Source organism: Sphaeramia orbicularis, chromosome 13, assembly GCF_902148855.1.
Source record: "Sphaeramia orbicularis chromosome 13, fSphaOr1.1, whole genome shotgun sequence".
Classification (NCBI taxonomy): Eukaryota; Metazoa; Chordata; class Actinopteri; order Kurtiformes; family Apogonidae; genus Sphaeramia; species Sphaeramia orbicularis.
In genome coordinates, this window is record NC_043969.1 from 9518610 (window position 1) to 9546504 (window position 27895).

Consider the following 27895-nt stretch of genomic DNA (forward strand, 5'->3'; position numbering starts at 1 on the left):
CACGCCAACTGTTGCATTTCACTGACCTTTGACCTCAGAATTTATATACTAGGTCACAAACTCACAGCTGAAGCAAAAGTCCTCCCTCACAACCTTCAGATTTTTCTTCATCACTAAAAACTAAATCTGGTATCATGGTCAGCCAGTCACTGTTGGTTTCAGCTAGCAGATTGTGGTCTAATGCTGATTGAAGGAAGAATTCCCATGGGTATTACCATCGAAAAACCAAGAGGACATGAGAACTTTGATTCCTCAGAGAATAAAACTAACATATGCTTGATTTAACACATAAAAACATATCAGATTGACTATGATTGTACATTAATTTAATAATGTTTAATTAAGACTCAACTAATTTGTCTGGTACATGCATCCTAATAGTGCTCATGTTCTCTTTTAATTATAACACTAACACGTCGACCCATGGGGAACCACAGGTTCTAGATCCTCTGATACAATTCATTCCTTTACTTTACTTTCTTGACAAATTCCACTGGCATTTTCAGGTGAATAACCTCTCATCTGGCATGTCTGTTTCTGCACATGAAATTTGACTCCATGGCAACGTGGCCCTATTGTTTATCTGTTGCTAGGTAACCCACTTCAATAATGATTCTATGATTCTGAGCATAGCAACATGGTTGGCCATTGGGGGGCCAACTGTATTCCAAAATTACTAACATCTCCCAAAATATTGGTCCTACAAACTTGTTGTTTTTGCTAGTCTCTTCATTGACCAAAAATACATAAGTATGCCAAACTGCAACAGTCAGCTCTTTCTGGGTTTTGTATGATGCCCAGGACACACAGACAGAGTCCACTTCCCTTTTAGAATATAAGATGACTTAATAGTTTAAAGATGCCATAAGCATTAGTTCTGCTGTTATGTCATAGATGTCAGTGTATGGCAATGTAGAAATATGAACTGAATTTATTGACATCACTATGAACGTATATGACCACGAGAGGGAGTAGTGAGTCACTCTGACAGTCTTTAGTGGTGAGGAAAGCTACAGCTAAGGCTGAGGTGAGTATGAAAACTGATGAGAAACATTTTTAAGAAACAAAGGAAATGACGTCAAAACTGGACACAGTTTTAAATGAAAACAGTGGTGTTCAATACTGAAACGTCAGTGCCTGGTCTACAGGGGTGACTTTGATTATGAGATTTATGGAGGTATGAAGTTATTATGTGATGTTATTTTCTTTGCTAAGTTTATGTTTTTTTGATTCACTGTTCAGAATAAATTGTGACAGTTCTGACCTTGTTTGGATGATTCTAAACAGATCTTCAGTGCAAACACTGACAACACAAACTGTACAGAAAAGGGAAGTGATTTGTGGTTTTACTGTGGCTGTTTTCTGTCCAGAAACAGAGATAAACAAACAGAACTATAATGTAAACTATCAGCCAGCACAGTACATCATGAGTTTTTGTTTAAAGAACAAGACTTGATGATATAATACAGATGTGTGTAAACATTAGGCACAACATTTACATCAGTCAATTCATAAGTCTGTGGAGACCGCACATGTACATATATGAGTGTTTTTGTTTTTTGGTGTTTTTTGTACCTGTGAGTGTGTTCATGTACATGATTTCCTCCAGTGTTCAGAGTTGTGATTATTAGTGCTCCACATAACCCCTTCAACTGCGCTTGTTGCTGTATCATCTAATGTTAATTAATGTGTTTTGATTTTTCTGTGTAGGTCCTCATTTGCCCTGGTCATCCTTCTTCTAGAAGAAGAATGTATTTTAATGTTTCAGTTTTCATTGTTATCATATATAACATTTGCCAACAACAGATGACTCATCACTGTGCAGATCTGACCTAAGGAATGAGCAGAAAATAACATTTAATAATGAATAAGTCAATAAAAAGGTTTTAGCTGACATTTTCCGTATCAATCAGTCAATCAAATTTTATTTATATAGTGCCAAATCATAACAATAGTTATCTCATGACATATTACATATAGAGCTGATGAAAACCAGACTCTCAAGCCAATTCACAGAAACCCAACAGAATCCTCCAGGAGCAAACACTTGGTGACAGTGGAGAGGAAAAACTTCCTTTAACAGGCAGACACCTGGAGCAGACCCTGACTCCTGGAGGATGGTCATCTGCCTCGACCAGCTGGGGTTAAAGAGAGAGGGTTAAAGGAAGAGAATGAAAGAGAGAGAGAGAGACAGAGAAAGAGAGAGAGATGGGGGGGGGCCACATGGATGTGTATCAGATGTTGTTCAGTGATGTGTCACTTGTGTCATTGATTCACCGCCCTGTTCCTTGTCATTTACTTACATGTAGACCCAAAACAGCTGTGGTCTCAAAACTTATATATTTTATCATATATATTTCAAACTTATGGCTTCATGCCCTTTTTAAACAGCTTGAGTAAAAGTCCATCATTTCAATAAAATTTGTATCCTAAACTTTCGCCTCGAAACCCAAAACAGTAATTGTCTGTCTGCCTTTTTACCTCCGCCAGGAGGTATTGTGATCACTTTGCTTTGTGTTTGTTTGTTTGCGTGTTTGTTTGTTTGTTAGCAACTTTACGGGAAAACTATTACAACCATCTTTACCAAATTTTACCCACAGATAGGCCTAGGGCCTTTGGACGAACCCATTAAATTTTGGGCCAAGTAGGCCAAAGTTCAAGGTCACAAAATCTCAAATTTTCCTATCTCTCATCATTGAGCAATTTTCGAAAATTCATAAAAAATTCAAAACAACTCTGATTAGCCTCTAATTTGATACACCAGTAGCTTATAACAATATCTTGTATCTGGCACAAAATTGTCCACATCCACTGTGGAATGTGGACTCTGTGGACATTTCAATGTAACACTGAAAATCCCATTTATGACACATTTTTCATTATATCTCAACAAATATTGATTGGAATTTAATATAATTTGACATACACATGACTCGTAGCAGGCTTCAACTTTTTCTGCTCTATGGAACAACCTTGAAACTGTTTAATCTCAAAAGAAATAGTTGATCCACACATGCACATTGTTAGGGGTGCTTGGCGGAGGTTTTTGTTCTCTGAACACTTGTTACCTCCACCAGGAGGTATTGTGATCACTTTGCTCTGTGTGTTTGCGTGTTTGCATGCATGTTTGTTTGTTAGCAAGATAACTCAAAAAGTTATGGACGGAGTTTCATGAAATTTTCAGGAAATGTTGATACTGGCACAAGGAAGAAATGACTAAATTTTGGTGGTGATGGGGGGCAGATCTGTCTTGGCGGAGGTCTGCACTCTCCGAGTGCTTCTCTTGTTTTCATCTTGTTACTTGTCTTACATCATTTTGGTTGTGTCTTTTAAAACTGAGACCTGTGGTCAACATTCATAAACTCTGCTTCTATTTTCATTAGTAAAATTAATTTACCTATATAATTTTAATACACATTACTCTAACATTTGAGATCCCATTAAAAAACACCTCTGTGACCCATTCTGGTTCTCAGCACTAGGTTTAGGAAAGGCTAGTGAAATACACTACTGTGCAAAAATCTTAGGTCACATTAGATTTGTTGGTGTAGTAAAGTCCATTTTTGTTTTATATTTTTCTAATTTATTATGTATAGTGTGTTAGCTGTTGTATTCTATGTTGATCTTATATTCTATTTTCGCTGTCTGTCATGCTGCTGCTGCACTACAGTTTCCCAGTTTGGGATCAATAAAGTCTCTCTCTCTCTCCCTCTCTCCCTCTCTCTGTCTCTCTCTCTCTCTCTATCTATCTATCTATCTATCTATCTATCTATCTATCTATCTATCTATCTATCTATCTATCTATCTATCTATCTATCTATCTATCTATCTATCTATCTATCTATCTATCTATCATGATAGTTTCTTCCCTGCTACTTTTCTTATACTTGCATGGAGAAACTGTATCACACAATAGTTTCCTGTGGGATAAAATAAATCCATCCATCCATCCATCCATCCATCCATCCATCTGTAACACACATATGCATTTCTCAGTCTCTGTATTAACACCCAGTCTGGATATATGTGAAGTATGTGCAGTAGTAAAAACAAAAATTTCAGGGAAAAACAGGTTCCATATATTTAGTGTTAGTAACTAGTGTGACCTCCCGTTTGCACTTAACATGTCTTTAACCCCTTTGTTCAGCCAACATGAGATTTATTGCATTAATTTTCTGATGTTTTAACCCAGGTTTCATTCAACACATCAGATGTTTCTCACTGTTTGTGCTGCATCTTATTATGGGGTCAGAGGTCACAGTAAATAGTGACTTTAACCTTTAGAACCCATTTAAATCAGTTGTCTTTCAAGGTTGTGCACATGTTCCTGTTATTTTCTTGTTGTATCTGAGAGAAAAGAGAATGAGAAATAAATCTGTATGTTCATTCCAACCTTACAAAACCAACAAAGCTGAAGGCGGCCTTAGACTTCTGCACAGGACTGTATGCTTTGTCAAACTTGGTCCATATAGTCTACAACAAACCCTACAAATATACTCATCTTTACTCCATGTCCTGATCCAGTATCAGTCACAATAAAATCCCTAAACACCCTGCATTCAGAATTACTCAAAGCCGGACTCCCCTGATAACCCTATAAGTCCAGTGAGATGGAGCTGTGTGTATGTGCATGTTCAGTGTTTCTGAGTTGGGGTGTGTGTGGACTGACTGTTATCTTCGCTTTGAAGAACCTGAGCTCTCCTGTATCCCTTAGAGTGTCTCTTTTATTGACGCTCCCCTGTCAAATGGTCACCTACAGCTTTGATCACCGTGTCTCGTCCGCTCCCATTTCAATGCGTTTCCTCCGACGTTCACACCCAGGTCCGCTTTGGGAACACCACCCTCCTCCACCTTCTCCACCGCAGCGGCCTCATACTGATCCCTTTAATGTCAGCTGACCAAGGACCGTGCATAATGTCGAACACGTCACCCCTACACTTATTCATATATTAAACAAAACCTGGCAACGTGGGAACTTACCTTTATTTCAGAGATGTGCAGGGACTAAACACTTTATCATCAGTGTTCTGTTTTTTAGTGATGTTAGTTCGTCCAGACAGTCCAGACAGGATCTAACAGTCCTGTGATAAAATAGTCATTGTATCGAAGGTGAGAGTGGAGACACTTGGGAGGGAGGTGCGACTCTTTCATGTGCGCACAAGCAGCGCGCGTCCTCACGGTGCGTGGGGAGTGCGTGTCGGAAGGAAAAGTGTTAGTGGGAACAAGAGACCAGGGTGTCCGGGTTTGTTACTAACTTTTACTCACTCTGTGGTTTTTATACTGTTAAGACAGAGAGGTCCAGATGGGATGTATGCTTAATGTGTCCAAATTACGCACGAAACTATGCAAATTATTCACATTATCTTTAATGTATTGCCCTTTTTTTCTCCTATTAAAATCCACATTTTTATTTGACTGAAATTTACATGACCTTGCTAAACAGTTCATGAATGACTATGTCTTCTAAGATGGATGCAAGAAACTAACATTTTCCAACAAATTTCCACACATTAATCCACTGTCTCCTAGTCTCATCCAGTTTAAACTAAAACCCTGCTGCTTTCAGTCATAAAACACAACATCCTCTCAGTGATGCTACATTATTTTATTTTAGCACATTCAGACATATAGCTGGTAAAATGTTTCTAGACATCATTACAACTTAAAGTGGAGGAGGCTACTAGTCAAATAAACTAATGGCTTTTATGAAATACAATAGAAATATTTATATTAATCAGAGGCATTGCCAAAACTTCTCAGATTCTAAAAGAGCTTTCTCTCCTCATACCAGATTCTATATACACAGTGTTACTGACACTAAAAATCCAAACATCCTTAACGGCTCCTCGTCTGTCCTTTGTTGGGAAATAAGTGAATGTTGAAAGGTTTTGTGTTTCTTGGCGAAGAAGGAAAAGTCACAACAGTGGACTTCTGAGCAGGGTAAGGGGGTGTACTTTTAGGAGGCTTCACTGTGGAAATGTTGATGAAATTACCTCTGTCCTTTTGCATCTACGTCACTGAGTGATTTCCCAGAATGCCAAATGAAAGGTGTTAACCTGCTGAACTTGTGGTTGACTTGAAAAGCTGCAGTCACGGTTATATTCCTGAAACATCTGCAGCTGTGTGAAAACGTTGTTGGCTGAGGCTGCTGCCAGTGGACAAATTGTTTCCCTTGCTTCTTGTAGAGCAAATCTGACAGTTGAACATCACTGTGTGACACCCAAGAGAGAGATGAATGTGTGAACAGGCATTCTGAGGTACAACAGGACAATGAAAAGGACAGATACATCCAAAAATGTAAGGTGCACCACCAACAGCAGAGCAGTGACAGTGTTCAGGTGTGTCCAGGTGAATTTGTGTCTTATATGATCCATCAGGTGGTCCAGTTTCACGTCTTAAAAGAACACCTCCTAACTCCCGGTTCAGTGTGTGCCGACTGCATCCATCCCCCTAATCCCTACCACGGTCTCCACATAGACCATGGATAGGTCATGGTTGGCATGCTCAGAGCCTCCCTGTTCTCCAGACCCTCAGTGGAGCTCTGGTTGTGCTCGCTGTCGGTCTCATCCAAGTCAGAGCACAGGTCCTCGCTGGATATGGTGGAGGGGGCCGGGGACAGGACCGATGACGAACCACTAGATAAACTCCTCCCTCCAGGTGAGGCCAGAGAGGTGCAGAGCGTCTCTCCACCACCGTGCCAAGTGCTGCTGTTTCCAGAAGTGTCCGCGATTAGATCCATCAACACGTCCTGAAGGTGGTCCTCGTTCAGGGGCATGCACTCCAGGAGGTGGTTGAGGAGCTCCGCTGCCACTGTCGAATCGATCCCAGGACAGCTGGACACAAACATGTGGACCTCATGCATGCACTGGATGTAGCCGGCTGCAAACCTCTCACTGGCTTCTCTGTTGAGTGCGTCTGACTCTGTGTGAGGAGATATGATGATCACTAAACTGTGTTGTACCATCGCTCAAGGTCAAAGCTAAGCAATTGTCATGAGATTTTCTACATTTTTAGGCAAGGCAAGGCAGGTTTATTTATATAACACATTTCATGTACAAGACAATTCAAAATGCTTTACATAAAATATTAAAACCATTACAGTGGGGTGCAGGGGAAGCAATAAAAAAGTATAGGCATGAAAAGAAAAGAAAAAAAACAGATTCAAACTTTAAGCTTAAAAGAAAGAGTGCAGATCTGAACTTTTTAATAAGAACTCTATTCAAATGCAGCAGAGAACAGGTGGGTCTTTAACCTGGATTTAAATAAACTGTTTCAGCTGATTTGAGGCTTTCTGGGAGTTTGTTATAGACATGTGGAGCATAGTAGCTGAACACAGCTTCTCTGTGTCTGGTTTTAGAGCATAAAGACAAAAAGAGTTGAAACTAATAAATTGGGGTTTTCTTTGTCTACATTTCAGATTAAATTCATGTTTTTCCATCCTGCACAGACCACTACTTCTATGGGTTTATAAAGTCTGCTTTTCCCAAACAGAACTGACGAAATCTCCTGGATGACAGTTTTCTAAAACAAAAAAACAGCCCAGTTGATCTTTGAAAGCAACCTAATGATGAATATTGACCTGGACAAATGAGAATTTACACCGACAATTCCTGCATTTCTATTCCACTCATTAAGTTCCTCTGTGACTCAGGTGTGTTATTTTACCTGTGACATGAACACCTGTTTGAATCAGTCCTACAGAGTGATTCTCTTCCTTTGTATGCCAAAAACAACATTTTAACCTTTCATGGTGCCCTTCATATTTTGAAGAATAATAGCCCTTCTCTTCAGTACACCTGTGTGGTAAACCATCCATAACTGTACAGACCTTGGGTTCGGTTCTTTAGGATGTCCTCCACCTTCTTCACAGTCATCTCCAGCACTTCTGCGTTCTCCATCTTGGAATGAAACTGCGAAAAGAACGAGTTGACCTTCATCAGCCTTTGAAATCGACCTATACCTTCCACACCCAAGTGAATCCAGAGACTGTACTCACGTCTGTATCCGCCAGCAAAGTCCGCAGCTCTTGCAAACTCTCATTGATGCGAGCTCGCCTCTTCTTCTCCACCAGAGGTTTCCTGATCTGCAGGAGGACAGTGACTAATTCAGTGATAGTGCTGTACATACATGAAAAAGCATGACCAAAAAAAATGTTGTTTACTCCTGGCTCTGTTAGAAAAATGAGATGTAGTTAATAGTTGAAATGCGAGGCTTCTGTCGCAGCGATGCAAAAATACATGACAAACTGATGTGGCGTGACAAGTGCGTCAGTGGCTGCGTCCGAGTGCGCGTTAATCTCCAGTGAAATGGTACCTTTCTGTCTGTTTTCTGAACCCCGTAGAATGAATCATCTTCATCCATGCCAAGTCCGTTCTTGCTGGGCCGAGCCGAAGGGGCCATGTTGGTTGCTTGTGGCTTCTCCCACTGCTGCTGCTTTTTTCCTCCCAATTCGTCAACGAGGGGCAGCTGGCAAACGGAACCGGTTACAGGAAGAAAAAAAATGGACAAACTCACAGGCGAGGCGAGGCGCCTGTGTTTATTGTGCAATCCTAGTGAGACGTGGTGCTGGCGCTGAGTGGCTGTTGTTTAGTATTTATAGGGGCTTATTAACATGTGAATAGGGGCTGAGCTGCTCTCGCTGGGGACAACACAGCGCACACGGCCCGAGCCAATGAGCGCCCACTCCCTTTGTCTCCGGTCTGCCCCTGTCTGCGCCCCGATGAGCTGGACGGGCTTTAATCAGGCTGTGTTTGGGCTAAAGGGACCGACCACTCCGTTTTTCCCAAGTGTTGGTACCTATGAGTTGTGTACATGTTTATTAAAGTCACCATCACTCAGAAATACTTCACACAGACTCTATATTTTATTTTAAATACAGTCATTTAAGATGTAAACTTGAGTTCATAGTTTTATCCAACAATATAAGTAAGTGGCACCATGTCCAACCGTGCGTAAAGTTGAAATGCTTATGTTTACTTCTTTGGACATCTCAGCATTACTTCCAGTTGAAGTCTTGTCTTTTTTTTCCTGCCCTACCATTCTTGTTTCTGCTGGCTTTTGTGTCCGAGGCTCAGCAGATTAACCGACTGTTTGGCGGATGTAACGCGATGCCTTCAGTTGGCAGCTGCTGCTGGCGGCCCCTCGGCCCAAACTGAATCAGCCGGGGGAATTAAGGGCCCTTCTCCAAAGAAAGCGACAGGTGTTGGCCTGCGCCTCGTTTGTTCTGCCCGTTGTTTGGTGACTCCTGTTTTGTGTGTGACTGCATTCTCACGTTGCCTGCTATCCTGTAAAAGAGTTTATAATATCTGATTTGTTTTGCTGGTAAATTACGCTTAGTGTTATAAGTTATAAGTTGTGCATAATAAAAATATGAGACTGTCACCCTTTCAGTAACACACAGACTGTTTATTAATTGCTGGTACTTACTGATAATTAGTATTAGACTTTCTGCGTTTATTCCTCTGAGTACAATGTCTATTTGTTTATGTCTAGAAAGAGTGCTCAGCCTTCTCTCCTCGTTATCATGCTTGTTTTGTGCACCATATTATCATGCAAATGACCCTTTCATTAGACCAGATCTGTGTGTTAGGGGAAGGGAGCGCGCACGCATCTGTTCCACCTTCCAGGTAAATACAAGATTGTGTTTCCAGGTGAGTTTTACGCACTGTATTTCCACATTTACGCAGCATTTCTCCAAAAAGCAACACTAAACTGTATTGCCACGAATGAAGGAAGAGCCCTCGAAGCTTTGAAGTGGGTGTATTTTGGCACCTCGCCACCCCCAGATCCCTGTTCCAGATCTTAAATGGTGTGGACTGTGGAGAGAGCAGCTGTCTCGACTCGCTTTTGTTGGTGAGCTCAGAGGGACCAGGCGTCCCCCTCTCGCTCTCTCTGTCTCCTCAGCTCCTCCGATTGGCTCCATGTGGCGGCAAGTCATAACGGAAATAATAGCCTGAGAATGTGCCATATGTACATTTATAGTTAGAAAAACGCAAAGATGAATGGCATTTTTATGTAAAACGCAAATGTTCCATAACAGTTGTTTAAGCCACTATATGTTTCCACGCAGAGATGTGGATGTCTGTAAAGAACATCTGCATAGAGGCACTTACAAAAGACACTGGTCAAAACAACACGATCCACAAATATATCTGGTTACAATTAAAGCAAAAGGAACCCTTACTTTTGCTTCTAGGGTGAGTTCTCAGTGTTTTCAGATCCACACATTGGATGACATTTGCAGGTGGAAATCAGAAACATCAGCATTTGACAGTACTTTACAAACCAGCAGGAAGAGTTACTTCAGAGAGAAGTGCTTTATGGATCACTGGTATGACGTTTTGAGTTTTGTGCAAACCAAGTGCATGCACTGGTTCACCGCTAGGGGGCATAAAAACCATATGAGGTAGACTATACAGGTAGGATCAACCTGTGAGCTGACCTGATAAATACAAGGGTGATATTAAGGCTCTGACTTGTTTTGAATTCCACACCCTCTCATGATAAAAAAAAAGACTCAGTCCCTGTGGATTTCAGCTTTCTTCATCAACTCATTTTTATCGGCTATATGTGGTTGAGTGGCAAAGTGTTAGTTATAATGAATCCTGACAAGTATCTGCAGGAAATTGCATTAAGACACAATGAAATGTGCAGGCTAGAGAAACAATGAGTGAATGAGGCTTAACCCATAAAGACCAAAACAGCCACCGATGACCAAAACCATCTAGATCTAAAATGTTTAATAATTGTTGATCTACTTATCTTATCAATACATATAAATAAGTGTTGTGAAATACATTTTGTCATCTTTTCATAGTCATCAGATATGACCTGTTTGGACATTCAGGGGCTCTGTAGTGAATATGGAAACACCGTCATCTTCTACAACATTAATTCATCAGTAAAACCCATGGAATTTGATCAATGACAGTGGATGGAGACACTTGGTTAATGGACAATTATTGATAGATTTTGCAGAAAAAGTCACTTTTCCTTCAGTTTTCTCTATTTTTGATATAACCTTTAACTTTAATCTGAGCTTTTATGAACATCTACATGATCAGTGAATTAAATACAGCAACATATGTAATGTTCACTGAAAAAACACAAAATATAGAGTATTCTGTCATAATAAATTGTGATGAATCATATATCATATATTTGGGAACTGCCATAAAAGTAACGTTGGGTAAAATGCACTGAGGTATAAAATCAACATCTTTGTAATTCTGTGTGGATTTGGCAGTGGTCTTTTGCCTTTCACATCATTAAATAGGATTACTGCTTGATTTCATAGTTATGTTTTTTATATATATGGAGCAGCTTAAACAATGTTACAAAATTAGGATTTACTGTAAAAACCAAATTCCAGGCATGAAATTCACTATTTATTATTGCAATATCTTTTTCTGTTTTACCTTTTCTTCTTTTCTTCTCCTACGTGAGCAGAAACAAACATAAATGCCAAAATAACATGTTTTTATGAAGCATATCATAGTAAGACTGAGGGTTTGTCATATGTTTTATTGTTATAAATGTTTGGGTTAATTATACAGAAAAGAGGAGAACATAAAAAAAATTATCTATGTAGTTCAAGTAGTCTAGAAACAAAGTCAAGCCTTATAACATCAATAAATAAAGCTGTTAATACAATAAATAGATGAAAGATTAATAAAAGCCTTCTATAATGCAGGCTACAAGAAGTTGACTTCTGAAGGGAAGTACTGAGAAAAGGTCTGTATAGAATCATTATAGCACACCTACAATAATTATCACTGGAACAAAACTGCCCCACATGGTTCTTCTGAGCAGCATATCTATAAGATACATAACAGAGGATAGGCTACCAAAATGGAGATCATTAATCCATCAGTTCACCATGGCCTCCACATCTCCAACATCCCTATGTGGGAGCTGTGGAGCACCGCTCTCTCCTGACGTCCAGCCACATGGCAGGTGGGCCCCTCCCTCTGGACCTGTCTCCCAGATAGGGGGTCTCCTCTGAGGGGTGTATTGGGGAGTCCTGTGCCTTGGCTGCCCAGAGGGAGGACCTCATGTCTTGGAGTGGGCTGCAGGGCACGCTCATCTGTGGACCTGGGCAGAGACTTGAGGAGGTGGTTGAGCAAACGGGAGCCGAGAGTTTTATCCATCCATTCACAGGTGAGGAGCATGTTGTGGACCTCATGCATGCACTGGATGTAACCTGTGCTGTATTTCTGCTGGGCCTCCAGGCCTAATGTGGGGTCTGTCAAAGGATACACAAGGAGAGTCAGGTTACAGCATGGCCACAGCGGCCTCTAGTGTTGATAGCTTGAACTGCAGTTAGTATGGCATTTTAAACTGAATGATTTTGACCAAAAGCCATAAAATCAGTCAGCTAAAAATAAAAAATAAAAAAGTCCAGGTAGGAGTTAAAGTAACAGTTTCCACATTTTAGCAGCACCTTCAACCTTCACACTCATGAACAGTTAAAATGTAAAAGTGATGATGTCCTCTGCTGCCTACAATCATCTTGGTGAAAGGACTTTGCTGCTAGAACTTCAGGAAGTCACATCTATGTTGTAGCTGAACTACACAAATTAAATGTAATTAGAGGCCAAAGCTCCACTCATCTGCCATCTTCTACATGTATGTTCCTCATTTCTCTGCTTCCTCCATAAACCTGAGGGACTTAGACTCCATCTCCATGTGATGCCATTTCTTACCGCTGAGTTTGTTATTCTGGATGTTCTGCAGATGTTTCACTGTCATCTCCAGGATGTCCGCCTTCTCCAGTTTGGATTGCTGTAAAACATGATCAAGCTTGGTGTTAACCTGCAGTCCACCGTTTGGGTTACGAGTAAAAGAGGTGAGGCATGAGGGAAATACTCACGTCAAGTCTGAACGCGCCGATCACTGTCTCTTTTAGCTGATCCAAACAATTATTTATCCTCTCCCGTCGTTTCCTTTCGATCAGCGGCTTCCTCAGCTGTAAGGAGAACAAAAATGACGCTGTTTAATGGACTGAGGGGCGCAGAAGGTCAGTGCTGTGAAAATGATCTGAAGTAGATGTCCAAGTGTAAAATACCTTTCTCTCCTCCTTCGCACTGGGATGTTTCCCCACGTTGTGCGCCACAGAAGAAGCAGTCATGTTTTTTTTTTCTTGGGTGCCTGTGCGTTTTAGTGTCTCTTCTCTGAATCTCAGTGCGTCTCTAGGGCCCTCGGCGCGGCACGGTCCTCTTATTTATAGGGCGCAATTAGCATGTGAATGGTCAAACTCTTTGGCTGAGGGATTTTCCCACACACGGGGTCCCATCAGTCAAGACTGACAGGTCACTGGCTCCATTCAATAAACCAGAGACCCGGCCTAGAAAAAAAAAATCACAAGCGACAGATGTCCAGCCTGAAACCATGCACTGCCCCCTCTCCACCCTCCATCCAACAAAAAATCTGCCGTTTCCTCTTCTCCCAGGGATGAACAAGAGTGTGCAGTTACCGCGCTTTACTCCCAGGAGCCCCTCACCCATTCTTTTCATTTAACAGGAGCAATATTACACTACCTGCTAAAGGGCCAAGCCTATCCCTCAAAGCTCACAGGAAGGCAACAATAGTCTGACAAATCACCCGAGGATAGTGTCTGCTTCTGCTTTACCCGCATGAAAGATCCAGGTGAGCTTTACGCACCGTGTTTCCACATATGCGTATTTCCACACCATATTACCAAGAAATCAAACTTAGTATTGGTACATGCACACAACCTTTAAAAAAATAAAAGATCTTGCGCAGTGTTTTACTTCTAAACTTTATTTTGATCCTAAACATTCTTCCAGATAATCACACAAACACCTGTAGCCAACTTCCACTTCACATTCTTGCAGTGTATTTACTTTGATCAGACTCCCTGTCCTCCAGTGTCCGACATCTGCTCTTAACTGTTGGTGAGCAGATGTCAGATTGACTAGATCCCCCCCACCTTAAGGTTCCTTAAAGAGAGAGAGAGTGTGTGTGTGTGTGTGTGGGGGGGGGGGGGGGGGGGGGGGGGGGGGGGGGGGGGACTCGCTGTTTTAGAGCCACGCGACTGCCAGGCGAATGCCGGGTCGTGGGAACTGGAGTCCAACAAAAGCCGCTATTCATCCAAACCTAATCAGCATGAGGAGAGTAATAACCTCCACAGAGGATGGACAGGGCAGCCAGGGAGGAGGAGGAGGAGGAGGAGGAGGAGGAGGTCACTGAGGGCTTGGCAGGTGACCAGTGGATGACCAGGGCAGACAGGTGGAAGTGAAGCCAAGACATGCCTAGTTTGTAGAAATAAAAGAAAGCCTGATTCTAGCCTGTCATTATCTTCCAATGACATTCAATAGGTTCAAATGTGACCATGATGAAATGACCTCAATACATATCAGACCAGTATAAGACGATATATATGGTACCAGGCCAGAGAAAGAAAAGATATTTTACGTGAAAATCTATAGTTATAACAAAAATATTTAGCTACAATTATGTTATGACAAAATATTATCAAGTAATAAACATATTTTTCCATGACAAGATATTTTCACATCACATTGAAATATTTTTTCCACAAATCCTTAAATGAAGATTCTTAAATATTAGATGTACGATGTTTTTTGGTTTTTTTTTTTCCTGTGATAATGAGATATTTTCATATCACACATTTTAGTTATAACAAGATACTTTCACCTTATGATGAGAAATTCCCGTATAAAATATTCTCACATTATGATAAGCAAAATAATTAAATATTTTTCATGAAGACCTTATGATAAATCTTTATTTTCATATGATAATGAGATATTTTCACTTTGTTACAAAGTTCTTCACAGTTATAACAAGATTCTTTTATGGCATAACAAGAAATTTACCCAGTAAAGTGTGAAATCTTCACATTATGACAAGATATTTTCAGTTTCATGGACATTTTTGGTGAAACCATTAAAATGTCAACCTCCCTAAGATGTAAATATGGGAAATCCATTAGTTCTGTGTGGATGAAATGTCTTGACTACTACCTTTCATTGCATTCCATAGCTTAATTGTTTTGATGTATCAGTAAGTTGTCAATATCATTAACATCATCTTCAATGTTACTTTCCTTTTCTTCTAAAATACAATTGTAGTTATTCACACAGCAGCTAAATGTCTGCAAATTGAACAAAAGTGTTCAATTATTGGCAGTAACTGAGGAAGACTGATGAAATATTCCAGACAAGAGGAATAGTCTGATGCACGTAATGCTCCTGTGTCCTGTCTGTCTAATGCATCAGCAAAACTCATCTGCTCAGTTCACCTACATTTTATTTAATTCTGGAAAAAAAAACTTGAGAAGCATATAATGTGCAAAATATCATATGCTTTTATTACTACAGGGAAAAGTATTATCACTTGAAAGTAGAAAGTGCTATTTCCAGCCTTTTAATTTCATCAAGAGAATGTCAAATATGTACACGCAAAACAATTTTTTAAAATTTAACCCCATCTTTGGTGTTGCTAAATTTATTTAATCTTATTTTTTGTCAGGTATTTCAAACTAATGATGAACCTTCATCATTACTTTGAAATATTATTTGTGTAATATTTCATTATTACTGTATTTCAGTATGTGCTTAAGTGAGGAAAAATACATGTTTCTTGTCCTCCTCTATACAGCCTCAGAGGTTAGTTCCTTCCATACAAAGTCTTCAGTGTTGTTGTTTTTGCAGGGTTGAAATGAGCATACATATATATTTCTTAATGTCTTTTCTTCAGATACAACAAGAAAATATAAGAAATATCTGCACAGCTTTAAAAGACACACAAAAAACTAAATGAATGAGTTATAAAGGTTAAAGTGACTATTTAGTGTGACCCCTGACTCCATGACAAGAAGCAGCACAAACAGTTGGAAACATCTGATATGTTGAATGAAACCTGGTATAAAACATCAGAAAAATAATCCCATAAATCTCATATTGTCAGAACAAAAGGGTCAAAGGTTCAAACGGAGGTCACACTAAATATTCCCATATTAGTGTATAAAAGCTGTTTTTTTTCTGTGAAACTGTAATTTTTAGTGCTGTACATACTTCACGCATATCTGGATTTGATTTTAATGTGGAGACTGAGAAATGTATATGTGCTCATCAGAACTTTATGGTGTGATTTGTTCATATGTCAGTGGATGAGAGCGCCTCCCTGCGGACATCCAGTAGAGGTAGTTGTCATGACGGCCGTCGGCCACAGGGGGCAGTAGACGCTGCTGCAGTGACAACCCGTGTGCCGCTAACGCTACCAGTGTGGCTCAGAGAAAGAACTAGGAAACAGGGGCCGCACAATTAACTACAGTACAAACAAGGGGAGGCGACGAACAAGGAAAACAAAGCAGTTTTTGTTCTAAGGAGCACCTGAGTTGCCGTCTTGCCAAATCGAGGGGAACAACTGAAAAAGCACATTTAAAGGTACTGTGTTGTAGCTTATATATATTGTTATTGATTGATATTTGCATGCACTGTTGTGTAAAATTGCTTCACCTTACAACGTTAGTCCTAGGGTTAGCTGGTTGGCTACATCTGCTAACGTTAGCATACTCAACAGCTCCCACCGAGCAGAAATGTTTAGCTGAGCCTGCTTTTGATGATCTGCTAAAGTCAGGCATGGGCTTCACAGAGCTAGCGCGAAGAACCACTTCCAGGCCTGGCTATGCTAAGTTAGCTAGCTAGCTAGCTTCCTATACCACATCAACGTTATGATAAACCACTATTGAACATAAATGCACTACATTTTTGGCTGTTTTAAGTAAAACTAATACAGCAAGCGCATTTTTGCGAGTTTTAGGCCTGTTAGGGCCCTCTTCTGTGTGGCGACCACACACAAACACTTTAAAAAGCAAGCCAGCAGGAGTACTGTTGTGTGGTGGACTGTGATTGAAATAGCGTTTATTATAGGCCACGTTAGCTTACAAAGGTGTTAAGGGCTACTAATAAAGTGTAAAGGTTGTGGAATCGTACCTGTTATTGCACCTCTAGTTAACGTAGGTTTACATTTACCAGGCACATAATAACAGTATGAAATAGTGTCAATTTGAGTATTGCGCAAAGTTGGCAGGCTTCACACCATCACAAACCAGACCTGGAAAACTCAGAGGGGCGGTGCTCACTGTCAGCTTCATGTTGGCTAGATTAGAGGACCGAGGGATTGCAATTTGTATGGCCTGTTGTTATGGTAGTTGTGTTGTTAGTTACTAAGTCCAGTAAAATGAGCTGTGAAATACTTTCTGACTCACAACAAACAAGTTAGATGAGAGGGCTAGCGTTAGCCAACTGCTAGCAGAGTGGCTAACTTACTGCCAGATGATGGAGCATCTGCTGCTGTCTGGACCGAGGGGTGGGGGTGACGTTTGAGCTCTCCTTTGACACCGTTTAATTTGTTATCTGCTGTGTAACTGTACGTTGGGCTCCAACAGTTGTCATCGACTCGATTAATGGAGTGTTCTCTTGTGTACATGTAATAATATTCTTCGAGGAAGTCAGCTTTGTGGAAGAGTCAGACCCGCGGATCGGCTGACGTTTGCTGGCCTCTCCAGCTGATTCTGAACCTGCCATATGTGTTTCTTCGTATTTGCGTCACTCATACTGAAGCGGTTCTGCTGCCTGCTGGATAAATTAACGAGCATTAGCCAGTGCGAAAGACGGATTTAACCACCTGGTCAAGTTAAGGTGTGTCTAGATAAAATAAAGATGTAAGCAAACACAACAAATGCGCTGGGTTCATCGGTGAAACCGGTGTCAGCTGCACTGTCACACATGACACATCATATATGAATGGTGGACTGCACCTCCCACTTTGGTGCTGCTGGGTTTATATTCCTGGCTCTAGTGTTGCTTTCTAAAAGTGGACTCTCTGCCAAGACACACGAGGAACAAGACTGTTCGTGGGTTTGGGTTAAGAGGTTAAAGGATCCCTGCAGGAAGACAGGTTAGTGACAGGTTATTTAACCAGGAACTTTAATGCTTGATGTTTACCTCTTATTGATGAAGTAATGTGTTGTGTTAAAACCTGACTATCACAGGGAAACAGATGTGTAAAAGTATATCATGTGAAATGAAGGGAAAATTTTAATCTAGAAATTATTTTTTCATAGATTGTGTTGCCCTGTTTCTTTTAGTGTGTTATTGTGTTTATAATTTCCCTAATTTCACGCTGGCTTTCGCCCCACAATGTGTTTAAGGTGGATGGGTGGGACAGAGAACCGTGTAGATAAGTCTCCCTTGTTAAGTAACTCAGTTAAAGAGCACCAGTCAGATATGGTTATATCACATGTGTTTGTTGCTGTGCCCATCCCATTTTGCTATAATCTTTGTAGTGTAGGTCAGTTTTATCTCGGGTTAGAGTGGACACTCAGAGGGTGTGTTTATTGACCTAAAAAAGTTACCTGACAAGTACAGCATATTTAGCAATAATGTGATTACTAATAATTCACTGGTACAGGGAGTGGGTCATACAAAGGTCTGCAGCTAAGTCATCGTGCAAGTAGACCTATGTCAGAGTAAATATAGCATAGTTAATCATTACCTCGCTGACAGTGACATCAAGTTTAATTAAGCAATAAACATCCAATACAGATATGATGGTCACCAGCTGTAAAAGTATGCCATCTTTCTTCCAATGGGTTTGTTCCTCTGATATGGGACTAAAAACACCTTGAGCAATGATTATACAGACTACAAAGGGTTGCATCATTTGAGTTCCTGTGTAGTATGAGAAGGAGCTGTCACTATGATCTGTCATACTGCAAGAGCTGGCTTGATGTGTATCTCATCTTTGCACCAGAATCGGTCTTGATAATAACATTAAAACCACTTTAGTTGTAGGTATGAATGACAACATATGTTGTATTGTAAAGTAGTCTTTGCTCTTGAGGATTAACTTCCTTAGTGACAGCTCTCATTCCCTGTCTTTATGACAACTGTGAACAGACAATTGCAGAAGAAATTTTTGTTTAATGTATTCTAGACTAGTCATTTTTTGTCATTAACCTCCTAAGACCCAGCTATGGGTTTTCTGTCCACATTTGTGGACAAGAGTTTCACTAGTTTATACAAAAAAAAAAAAGGAAAGAAGACTGTCCACCACAAAAGACATTCCATAAAAATTTTAAAAACTGCATCTGAAAAAACTGTTGCATCATGATGTTTCCAAAATAGCCACTTATTTAATAAAAAAAACAAAAAAAGCTTGTACTTTGCTGACATTTCATGGGTCTTAGGAGGTTAAGTTAATGTTCACCAACAATTATAGGTCTTTGGAAAATTTTTCAACACACCAAGGTGTTATTCATTATTTTCTCACCAAAACCTATGGTGGAAACAGTAGTGTCTAACACAATGATGTGTTTTAATAGTTTTGATTTTTTTGTAAATGTCAGTCTCCAACAATAAATTTATAAATTAGAAGAAAGATCATGCTTAAAATCATAGATCATGCATGTGAGGGAGATATGGTAATAATAGTTAAATGGACTTAAAAGAGGATGTTTAATTAACAGTCTTTAACTATATTATAAAATGGATAACTGTTGAATATAACAATTTCAATTTTTCAAATCATTTTTGTCCCACAAGAAGAGTAATTCCATTTGAGCAGCTTAATATTCTCCATTAGCCACTATCAGAGACAGGTTCTCCTGATACTGATAATTTGTGAAACATCACTTCATCACAGATTAATCAGACAAATGGATTAATTAGTCTGTCTCTAATTAAAAACATTGGGGTCAGATAGTCCAGTGGTTTTAGGCACTAGAGCTGGATACTAAAGGATAACTTGCGACAGTACTTAAGTAGTTTGTCCATTTTGGAATATGTATGCACTGTCTTATTGAAACTGTTGTGTGAATTGTCAGTTTTTCAACACATGGACAGTTAAACAGCTTTGTAAACAGGGAAAAGTGAACTCCCAGAGATTAAATGTCTGTATAATAGACGGGTCAGTATCTTGATACATTCAGTTGTGTTATTGAAACAGATTATAAATAACAATTTCCAAGGGGCCGTATATAAATATATTGCAGTGTTACTTTCTTGTAGCCACAACATGAGCAGTGACTGTCAAGTAAGAGTGTATTTTTTGTGGAATAAGAGGGTAGTTAAAAAAATATGAGTATAATATATATTCATTCTCACAATTCTTCTTCTCAGTTTGTGTTTGGCTATTTTATGTTTAACCGAAGGTGCTGTAGTTTGTGTAAACATTAAAACATATCCATTAGTGCTCTGTATCCACTGTTGTGTTCCTTGGAAGACTTTGTTCAGACTTGCATGGTATTATGTGTTATGTCTACATGATGAGTGTGTTTTCTGAATCATTTGCAAGGTACAGACATTAGATCTGTGATGATCTACTTGAGTGCTTGTTGTGAAGTCTGGTGTAAAGACCGAAAGCCCAGCTGCAGGTCATTTCAGAGCAGTCCCTTTGAGGCTCTGATCCGGTTGATTCATCTCATTCCACAGGTGGATAGTCCGCTGCCTGGTTGCTCGTGGTAACTTTCCACCATGCCTTTCCCCTTTGGTAAGTCCCACAAGTCACCGGCGGACATCGTCAAGAACCTTAAGGACAGCATGACGGTGCTTGAGAAGCATGACATCTCTGATAAAAAGGCAGAAAAGGTACGGCAAAAAACCAGTCAAGAAGTAATTTATTAGTACTAAGGTTAGCAAAGTTTTCTGAGAAGTTGAAATGGCATCCTGTGCACCATACGGTATATATTTATATGGTATGTATTTTTGTGTGTGTGTGTGTGTGTGTATATTCAGGCTACAGAGGAGGTGTCAAAGAGTCTGGTGGCCATGAAAGAGATCTTGTATGGCACAAATGAGAAAGAGCCCCAAACAGAAGCAGTGGCCCAGCTCGCCCAAGAACTCTACAACAGCGGCTTGCTCAGCACCCTGATAGCAGACCTGCAGCTCATCGACTTTGAGGTGAGACTTGATGTGTCAGGGTAAAAATATGGAGGGACGATGACAACGACATTGAACATGTTAACACAGGTTTGTGTACAAACTAAAGAAATAGGTCAGAACAGGAGAATGGGGTTTATGTTTATATAAAGATGCAGAGAACAGTCCGTGTCAAACCTGCCTATGTGGTTACGTGGGCAAACTCATGTCTCGGCACAATATGCCAGACCGCTATTGTGTGGTAACTGCTGCAGCAGGCTTCCCTGACTCACCTCATCACACCATGACTCATTCTGTTGTGAGATCTTCTCTTCCTCTTATACCTGCTCTCATTCTGCCTACATGTTGAACAAAAAGCGTTGGTCAAGAATCACAAATCACAACTGCATGGCAGATTTTTGTGAGAGAAGTGAACTTGTCTTTGTCGGTACTCTTTTGGTTTGCTGCTTTTAATTAGCATCATCCCCTGTAACTGGAGAGGACATTTATGTTTCCTCTCACATTTACTTTAGACCTTAATGTGTAATCAAGTTTTATTACAGAAGCACAGATATGAAAAAGTCTAAGAGACATTATATTTCAAAGGCACTCTGGGGAGTTGTATTGCAGGTTCTACATCTCTAGCACAAGTGATTGAACTATTTGGAAGTGTTTTGCAGACAATGGACATTACATTTTTTGTCTTTCATAAGTTAATCTCTGCTTAAATAATGTTCTTTATCTTGTACCTTCAGGGTAAGAAAGACGTGGCTCAGATCTTTAATAACATCCTGAGGCGTCAGATTGGTACTCGGACACCCACGGTGGAATACCTGTGCACCCAGCAGAATATACTCTTCATGTTGCTTAAAGGGTGAGGATGGTTCACACAGATCAATTTAACAATCCTGGTTAGGAATTTTAGTGCAACTGCTTTGCTATTAAATTTACACACTGGTGTAATTCACTTAACATTACTAATCATAAAGACAGGAAAGCAGAGGTCATTTGCTCTTGTTTCAGTGCACAAGCTCTTAGTGATTTATCTGTGACTAGTTGAATAAATGTACCATGTGGTGCTTTTGTGTCTAGGTATGAGTCTCCAGAGATTGCCCTAAACTGTGGTATCATGCTGCGGGAATGCATCAGACATGAACCACTGGCCAAAATCACGCTGTGGTCAGAGCAGTTCTATGACTTCTTCAGATATGTGGAGATGTCCACATTTGACATCGCCTCAGATGCATTTGCCACTTTCAAAGTAAGTTGGTTTAGCTGTCCAAATGTTGGAATCAGTGCATCACTCCTTACATCTTAAACATAGTGAAATATTTCTTTTAATTCAGCTGGTGTCAAAATAACAGTTTCCTGAAGTGTGTGAAGTTATGTCATGAATTGGAGACCTGAAACCAATATGATGAACATAACACAAGAAAGGCCTTAGATCATATAATTATTTCAATCGCTTAGGCCAGATCTTTAGGCCAGATGCTTCAGTGTATAAAAAGGTTATCAGGGGTTACTTTGCATAGTGTTGCGTTTAAAAGCCTGGCGTAAGTTATTTGTTGTGTCATGCAGGCTAGTTCCTGTTCATGTGCCTGAACATTGTGGTTGAGTTTTATTCCTGACATTAAATCAGACATTCCATTCATAACACAATTTTTAGGCCTAAAAAGGATTACTTTGCCAACCTAATTGGAATGGATAAACCAGTCTTATTATGTCTTCAGAAAGGATTATTTCCACAAATATCACTAATCACACTGTAACCCAAAAAACCTTTGTATGATTGTAGGGTCAGGGTCTTTAGTAAAATAGCACTACTTTCTAAGGATTACTTTCTACCCGTGCTGAGTTTGTTCTATGATCACAGTCTAAAAAGGATCCAAATGTGACCAGACTAAGTCACAACCATTTAGTCTGAATCTGTTGCTGAATCTGCGTGGTCTGTTTTGCAGGACCTCCTCACAAGACACAAGCTACTGAGTGCAGAGTTTCTGGAGCAACATTATGACAGAGTAAGTACACCCTGGACTGAAACTGAGAAACATTTATGTTACTGTGGTGTAATTAAAAACAAATTCAGAGAGAGAAAAAGTATTAAAGGTAATGTGAAAGTCATTACTTTAGATTTTCCTTTCTAATCTGATTTGCAGCTAAATGAGATAGCTCAATTAAAAGCAATTGACCACAAAAGGTGGTTTTATTTTCAGTAAATCCATTATGTTGTCTAGAAGCTGTCACAACGAATGAACAGGAACAAACGGCGATTCATCAGCTATCTCTTGTTCAAAGAATGCTGCTTTTTGGAATATGTACACATTGGTTCACCTTTAGGTCACTGATTCTACAAGCCTTAGAGGATCTAAACCACTGGTTCTCAAACTTTTTACAGTGGAGTACTCCCTGAAATGCCTTTTTAAAACTTGGCCAGGGGACTACAGATGAAAACTAGCCTTCTGGCTAATTCTGGCTTTTTTTTAACCATGTGTAACCATGTGTTTTATGAAATTGCATTGTCCCCTTTCAAATAAACTAAACTAAAAAAATATACTTTTGTAGCCAAATACCCCCAACTGTCACTTCAGCATTTTTGATGTAAGAAAATGAGGCAAAATTTGTTCCTGTGCCAAAGTTGTCTGTTTATATTTTCAAAGCTTTGTAAACAAGCAACATATATTTAACTGTAATATATAAGAAATAACTAATTTTTCCAAGTCAATTTTGTGTGCAAAATATAAACTGAAAAGTGCCCTCTTTCATTGATAAGAAAAATTAATAAATTGGTCATTAATTAATAAATAAACCTTTCATCAACAAAAAATAATTAATAATTACTTAGCTACTCAAACTCATTTTGAATAATACAAAATAGAAATGTTCTTAAAATGTTGCCAAAGCTTAACCAAGAAGATTGACAATAAAACTATTATCTGAAGTAGCATTAATTCTCATTATTTATTTTGTATTCGGTACATGATGACTTATTTAATGTATTTTTCAAAAAAAAAAAAATTTTTTTCTCAAGTACCCCCTGGGCTTCTTCCAAGTACCCCTGGGCATACGTGTACCCCACTTTGGGAACCCCAAAACTAAACCATTTCCTGTCCACCAGTTCCATTTAAAATAACCCTTAAGTAGCTGGGGTGTTTGTCATGCTGCCTGTCACATTCAGAAATCATGAAACCAGCAATTTGGGACATCATTCACAGGCTGTGAACACAAAGTAACTGTCAGTCTGAGAGGGAAATACTCATTTTCTTGTCATTGTGTTTTGATACCAGACACAGATGCAATTGTGAAACCACTACTTGACGTATTTAGATGACTCTCTTGTCTCCAACCTCCTTTTCTCCCCTGTCCTCTCTCAATATTTCTCTCAATTTTTTTTCTAGTTCTTTAGTGAATATGAAAAGTTACTCCACTCAGAAAACTACGTGACTAAAAGGCAGTCCCTCAAGGTAAGAACCCCAGGTCATGCCCCAGTAAACATGGCTCATCTAGTGGTGCAACTCAATTCAGTAATCTATTTAAAGATTGGGGGGTGCGGCTGTGTACAGTGTTGCGTGTTGGGTTTCACCAAAAGGCACTGCTCTGATCACCTTGTTGTGAGCGCCATCTAGTGATGGAACCATAAAAATGCATCCGGAGACCTATTTAGATTTTGAGTGCCTGTCCTTAATCACATTTAGTCCATTTATGACCCCATTATGAACATCATGCTCTTTGTCATTTTTGACATGAATGTTCCCTGCTGTTTTTCTGAAATAATGTAGTTACTGGGGGAGCTGCTTCTTGACCGGCACAATTTCACCATTATGACGAAATACATCAGCAAGCCAGAGAATCTCAAACTAATGATGAATCTGCTACGGGACAAGAGTCGCAACATCCAGTTTGAGGCTTTTCACGTTTTTAAGGTAAAAGTGAAGCTTTTAGGTGTGTAATATGTGTCTTAAAAAACTTGCACCCCATAGAGATAGAAGGAAAGTTAATACCAGCGCAAAAACATCACAGTACTACTCTAAAGCAACATTACCAACTGGAGCTTAGAACTGGTTGTTTTTTGGGTGCTGGAACAGATTAATTATAGTTCAGTTCATTTCAATAGGGAAAATAGATTTGTAAAATGAGTAAATTGCAATACGAGCTCAGTGATGGAACAAATAAAACCTGTACTGCAATATTCCACTGTTTTGCAAACTGTAGCATTATTAGGACAATTAAAAATATACATTTTTTTTCTGTCTTTTGTTGGATTTCCTGCCATAACATCATGTAAAACAAACAAATGAAGATGAATAAAAATTTTAATGTATATAATGTGTAACATGCATCACAAAGCTATTGCAAATTCAGTATGAATGAGAGTGTTAGGCTAAAAGTCAGGGACTGGGTATTAAAAAGCTCTTTAAAACACTTACATTTACCTGGGGCTAACCAGCTCTAAAGCAGCTGTGACATTAAACAGAGTAAAAAATATCTGCTCCTCTTAACATCCTGCCCCTCATCCTCCCTCCTCCCCCAGGTGTTCGTGGCCAACCCCAATAAGACACAGCCCATCCTGGACATTCTGCTGAAGAACCAGACCAAACTCATCGAGTTTCTCAGCAAGTTCCAGAATGACAGAACGGAGGACGAACAATTCAATGATGAAAAGACATACCTGGTCAAACAGATCAGGGACCTGAAAAGGCCCCCCCCCCAAGAGGCCTGAAGAAGGGTGTAGAAGTGGGCGGAGGAGCCACCAGGACCACGTCTGGACAACATCCAGGCAACGTCTACTTAACGGACCCATCAGCACCTGCTGTTCTGGTTTCTTAACAAAAATTGAGGAAACAAACAAAAAACTAACAAAAACAAACATACCCACATCAACTCATCAGAAGTTGCCAGGTCCTCTGCTCCTCATTGAACATTTGATTTTTTTTTGCTTTTTTCACAATTTTTCCGTCAAAAGAAATAAGAAAAAATAATAGATGCTGCTGCTTTCTTGCACACTGAGACATGTAAGGTATAATGTAATGACTAAACAGTCCATCAAACAGACAGAAAATGTCCGTGCATTTAAAGTAAGGCAGAATTCCTCATAGACAGACAGACATACACACTCACACACACCAAGGAACAAAGTAGACACGTTTACATGCATATGTATACATAAACTAAACATGCATACACACATACTGCAAGAGTATCAGCTAAAACATTGTGATGGAAATGGTACGAACAAGTTGAACATTGGTGTGTTTGTTGCATGCCTTGAAATGTGACAGATCCATGGCTGTACCCCGCGTCAGCTCTGTGATGGCCTGCCCAGTCTGGCTCCAGTTTTCAGTGCCACAGACTCGGAAACGCATGCGCATCACAGCAACTGCTACAGTTCATATCTATGCCTTCATCCTATCGAGCAGCAGTGGTTCATTTAACCGATTCGTGTCCTCACGGTTGCCATCACACAGAACCATTTACCTCATGTGTGCTTTGTTTGACACAGCACTTGAAACACATGAGGAAAGGAGGGAAGGATGCAAGGTATGAATTTGGTGAAGCCACAGAGTTGGGTCTCTTTATTGTTTTCTGGGACAGGGTTAACATGTACATATGCCTTTTTTTTGCTTTGTAGATTTTGTTTAACCTTGACATGAATATATATTATATATATATTACCTTAAACATCACGTTTTTGGTTTATTGTAATCAAATTACTTTCCAAACCATAAAAGAAACAACAAAAATTTAAGTGACATTGTTTTTGCATTTCATATTACTGCTGAAATGGTTGCTGGTGGGTTTCTTTGTACATAACTTAAAGGGCCAGCTCACATTTAGCTAACCTATAGGATATTAACAATTTGTACAGCAGAGGAATGTCATGGTATTAGCTCTGGATCTGTTAATCCTCTTTTTTTTCTCCATCTACATTTTGAGTATCTCTCAGACTGCGTAAACGTGCAGGGTAGGACGGAGTAGAGGTGTGAGCAGTGCAGAAGGGGAGGGTGGGCGGGGACTGGGAGAGCATTAACTGAAACTTTTTAAAGCCTGTGTGTGTTTGTGCACTTTGTGAGGTGCTGAGCGATCAATGTCACCTAACTGGAGTCGAGGATGGCGGGGATGTCCACCCTCCTCCCCCTCTTCAATTTCATTAACCTGTTTTTGTTCCCCTCTCATTTTCACCACTTAGCTAGTGGCCTGGGAGTGCTGTGTGGCCCCACAGTGAGCGTGTTTTAGCGAGGAGCTCATCAGGACATTGGCAACTCGGCACATGATTCTTACTTTCCCCCTTCTCCTCACGTTTGAGCCTTTCTCTTTAGAGGGTTTATAATTCCAGTACAATTATGAGTGTAAAGCATTGTGGGTAGCGGAGTACGCTGGGCATGATGCTGAGTTGAACTGATGAAACCACCATCTTCTTAATTTGCAGTGAATCTACGAGAATTTAACATTCAAGCAGGCAGACAAGAATCCATCTCAGTGTCGGTAGTACTTGAAAAGCCCACAGTTCCTCCATGCGCATTGAACATGCATGTTCCTCCACTGGCTGTGCATGATGCTGTACTAAAGACGTTGTACTGGAATTGTTATTCCCCCCCCCCCCCCCAAGTATTTAACAACATAGAAATGTCAAATTGAACTCTTAGCTATATGGCTGTATGCTGACTTTGACTCCAGTGTCAGCATAGAGCGTGTGGGTGCTTTCAGAAGTGTCAAAAGGCCTGGGCCCTACAATTAAAATAAAGAAAAAAAAAACATTTGGAATAAAACACTGCTGTGGTCATTTTTGTCTGAACACTGATACATGTTCCAGGTATTGTGTGTAAGATTGACTCAGAGTAGAGTAGTCAGACTCAAGTCAAAGATGAAAAATTATAGGCAAAGGATTAATGACAAATCATTTTCAAAGCCTGGAAAAGTTGTGATTTTAAGTAGAAATTTCATGCAATTGAATTTTTAGGTCTGTGAACTCTCCGTCTGAACAATGTAAA

General features: G+C 39.8%; 3 protein-coding genes across 4 annotated transcripts; 1 reads left to right on the top strand and 2 right to left on the bottom strand.

Annotated features, from left to right (window-relative positions):
* Nucleotides 1–5586: 5586 nt before the first annotated feature.
* On the bottom strand, nucleotides 5587–8657 carry her13 (hairy-related 13). Its single transcript, XM_030153057.1, has 4 exons — nucleotides 8314–8657; nucleotides 7997–8083; nucleotides 7829–7910; nucleotides 5587–6921 (listed from the first exon to the last, which is right to left on the bottom strand). The coding sequence occupies exons 1-4, from the start codon at nucleotides 8398–8400 to the stop codon at nucleotides 6458–6460; spliced, it is 720 nt and encodes a 239-aa protein (XP_030008917.1). The 5' UTR covers nucleotides 8401–8657; the 3' UTR covers nucleotides 5587–6457.
* Nucleotides 8658–11546: 2889 nt separating this feature from the next.
* On the bottom strand, nucleotides 11547–17623 carry her8.2 (hairy-related 8.2). The gene is made up of 5 exons (XM_030151971.1): nucleotides 16983–17623; nucleotides 13067–13345; nucleotides 12872–12967; nucleotides 12705–12783; nucleotides 11547–12244 (listed from the first exon to the last, which is right to left on the bottom strand). The coding sequence occupies exons 2-5, from the start codon at nucleotides 13127–13129 to the stop codon at nucleotides 11874–11876; spliced, it is 609 nt and encodes a 202-aa protein (XP_030007831.1). The 5' UTR covers nucleotides 13130–13345; nucleotides 16983–17623; the 3' UTR covers nucleotides 11547–11873.
* On the top strand, nucleotides 16243–27670 carry cab39 (calcium binding protein 39). 2 transcript variants are annotated; one of them, XM_030151969.1, is made up of 9 exons: nucleotides 16243–16433; nucleotides 20484–20639; nucleotides 20787–20951; nucleotides 21665–21783; nucleotides 22002–22170; nucleotides 22868–22927; nucleotides 24305–24370; nucleotides 24686–24829; nucleotides 25438–27670. In XM_030151969.1, the coding sequence occupies exons 2-9, from the start codon at nucleotides 20526–20528 to the stop codon at nucleotides 25624–25626; spliced, it is 1026 nt and encodes a 341-aa protein (XP_030007829.1). In that variant the 5' UTR covers nucleotides 16243–16433; nucleotides 20484–20525; the 3' UTR covers nucleotides 25627–27670. The 2 variants fall into 2 exon arrangements, with proteins under 2 accessions (XP_030007829.1, XP_030007830.1); XM_030151970.1 differs by lacking the exon at nucleotides 16243–16433 and adding an exon at nucleotides 17835–17949.
* The last annotated feature ends 225 nt before the right edge of the window (nucleotides 27671–27895 follow it).

What these genes read in the sequence shown, in the direction of transcription:
- her13 (XM_030153057.1), bottom strand. Translation starts at nt 8,400, where the DNA reads ATGGCCCCTTCGGCTCGGCCCAGCAAGAACGGACTTGGCATGGATGAA. An exon ending in CTTTGCTGGCGGATACAGAC is followed by an intron (nt 7,911 to 7,996) that starts GTGAGTACAGTC and finishes TTCTTTTCGCAG; the next exon opens with TTTCATTCCAAGATGGAGAA. An exon ending in CCTAAAGAACCGAACCCAAG is followed by an intron (nt 6,922 to 7,828) that starts GTCTGTACAGTT and finishes CTCCTCACACAG; the next exon opens with AGTCAGACGCACTCAACAGA.
- cab39 (XM_030151969.1), top strand. Translation starts at nt 20,526, where the DNA reads ATGCCTTTCCCCTTTGGTAAGTCCCACAAGTCACCGGCGGACATCGTC. An exon ending in TGGAGCAACATTATGACAGA is followed by an intron (nt 22,928 to 24,304) that starts GTAAGTACACCC and finishes TTTTTTTTCTAG; the next exon opens with TTCTTTAGTGAATATGAAAA. An exon ending in AGGCTTTTCACGTTTTTAAG is followed by an intron (nt 24,830 to 25,437) that starts GTAAAAGTGAAG and finishes CTCCTCCCCCAG; the next exon opens with GTGTTCGTGGCCAACCCCAA.
- her8.2 (XM_030151971.1), bottom strand. Translation starts at nt 13,129, where the DNA reads ATGACTGCTTCTTCTGTGGCGCACAACGTGGGGAAACATCCCAGTGCG. An exon ending in GTGCGAAGGAGGAGAGAAAG is followed by an intron (nt 12,968 to 13,066) that starts GTATTTTACACT and finishes TTCTCCTTACAG; the next exon opens with CTGAGGAAGCCGCTGATCGA. An exon ending in TCGGCGCGTTCAGACTTGAC is followed by an intron (nt 12,784 to 12,871) that starts GTGAGTATTTCC and finishes CATGTTTTACAG; the next exon opens with CAATCCAAACTGGAGAAGGC.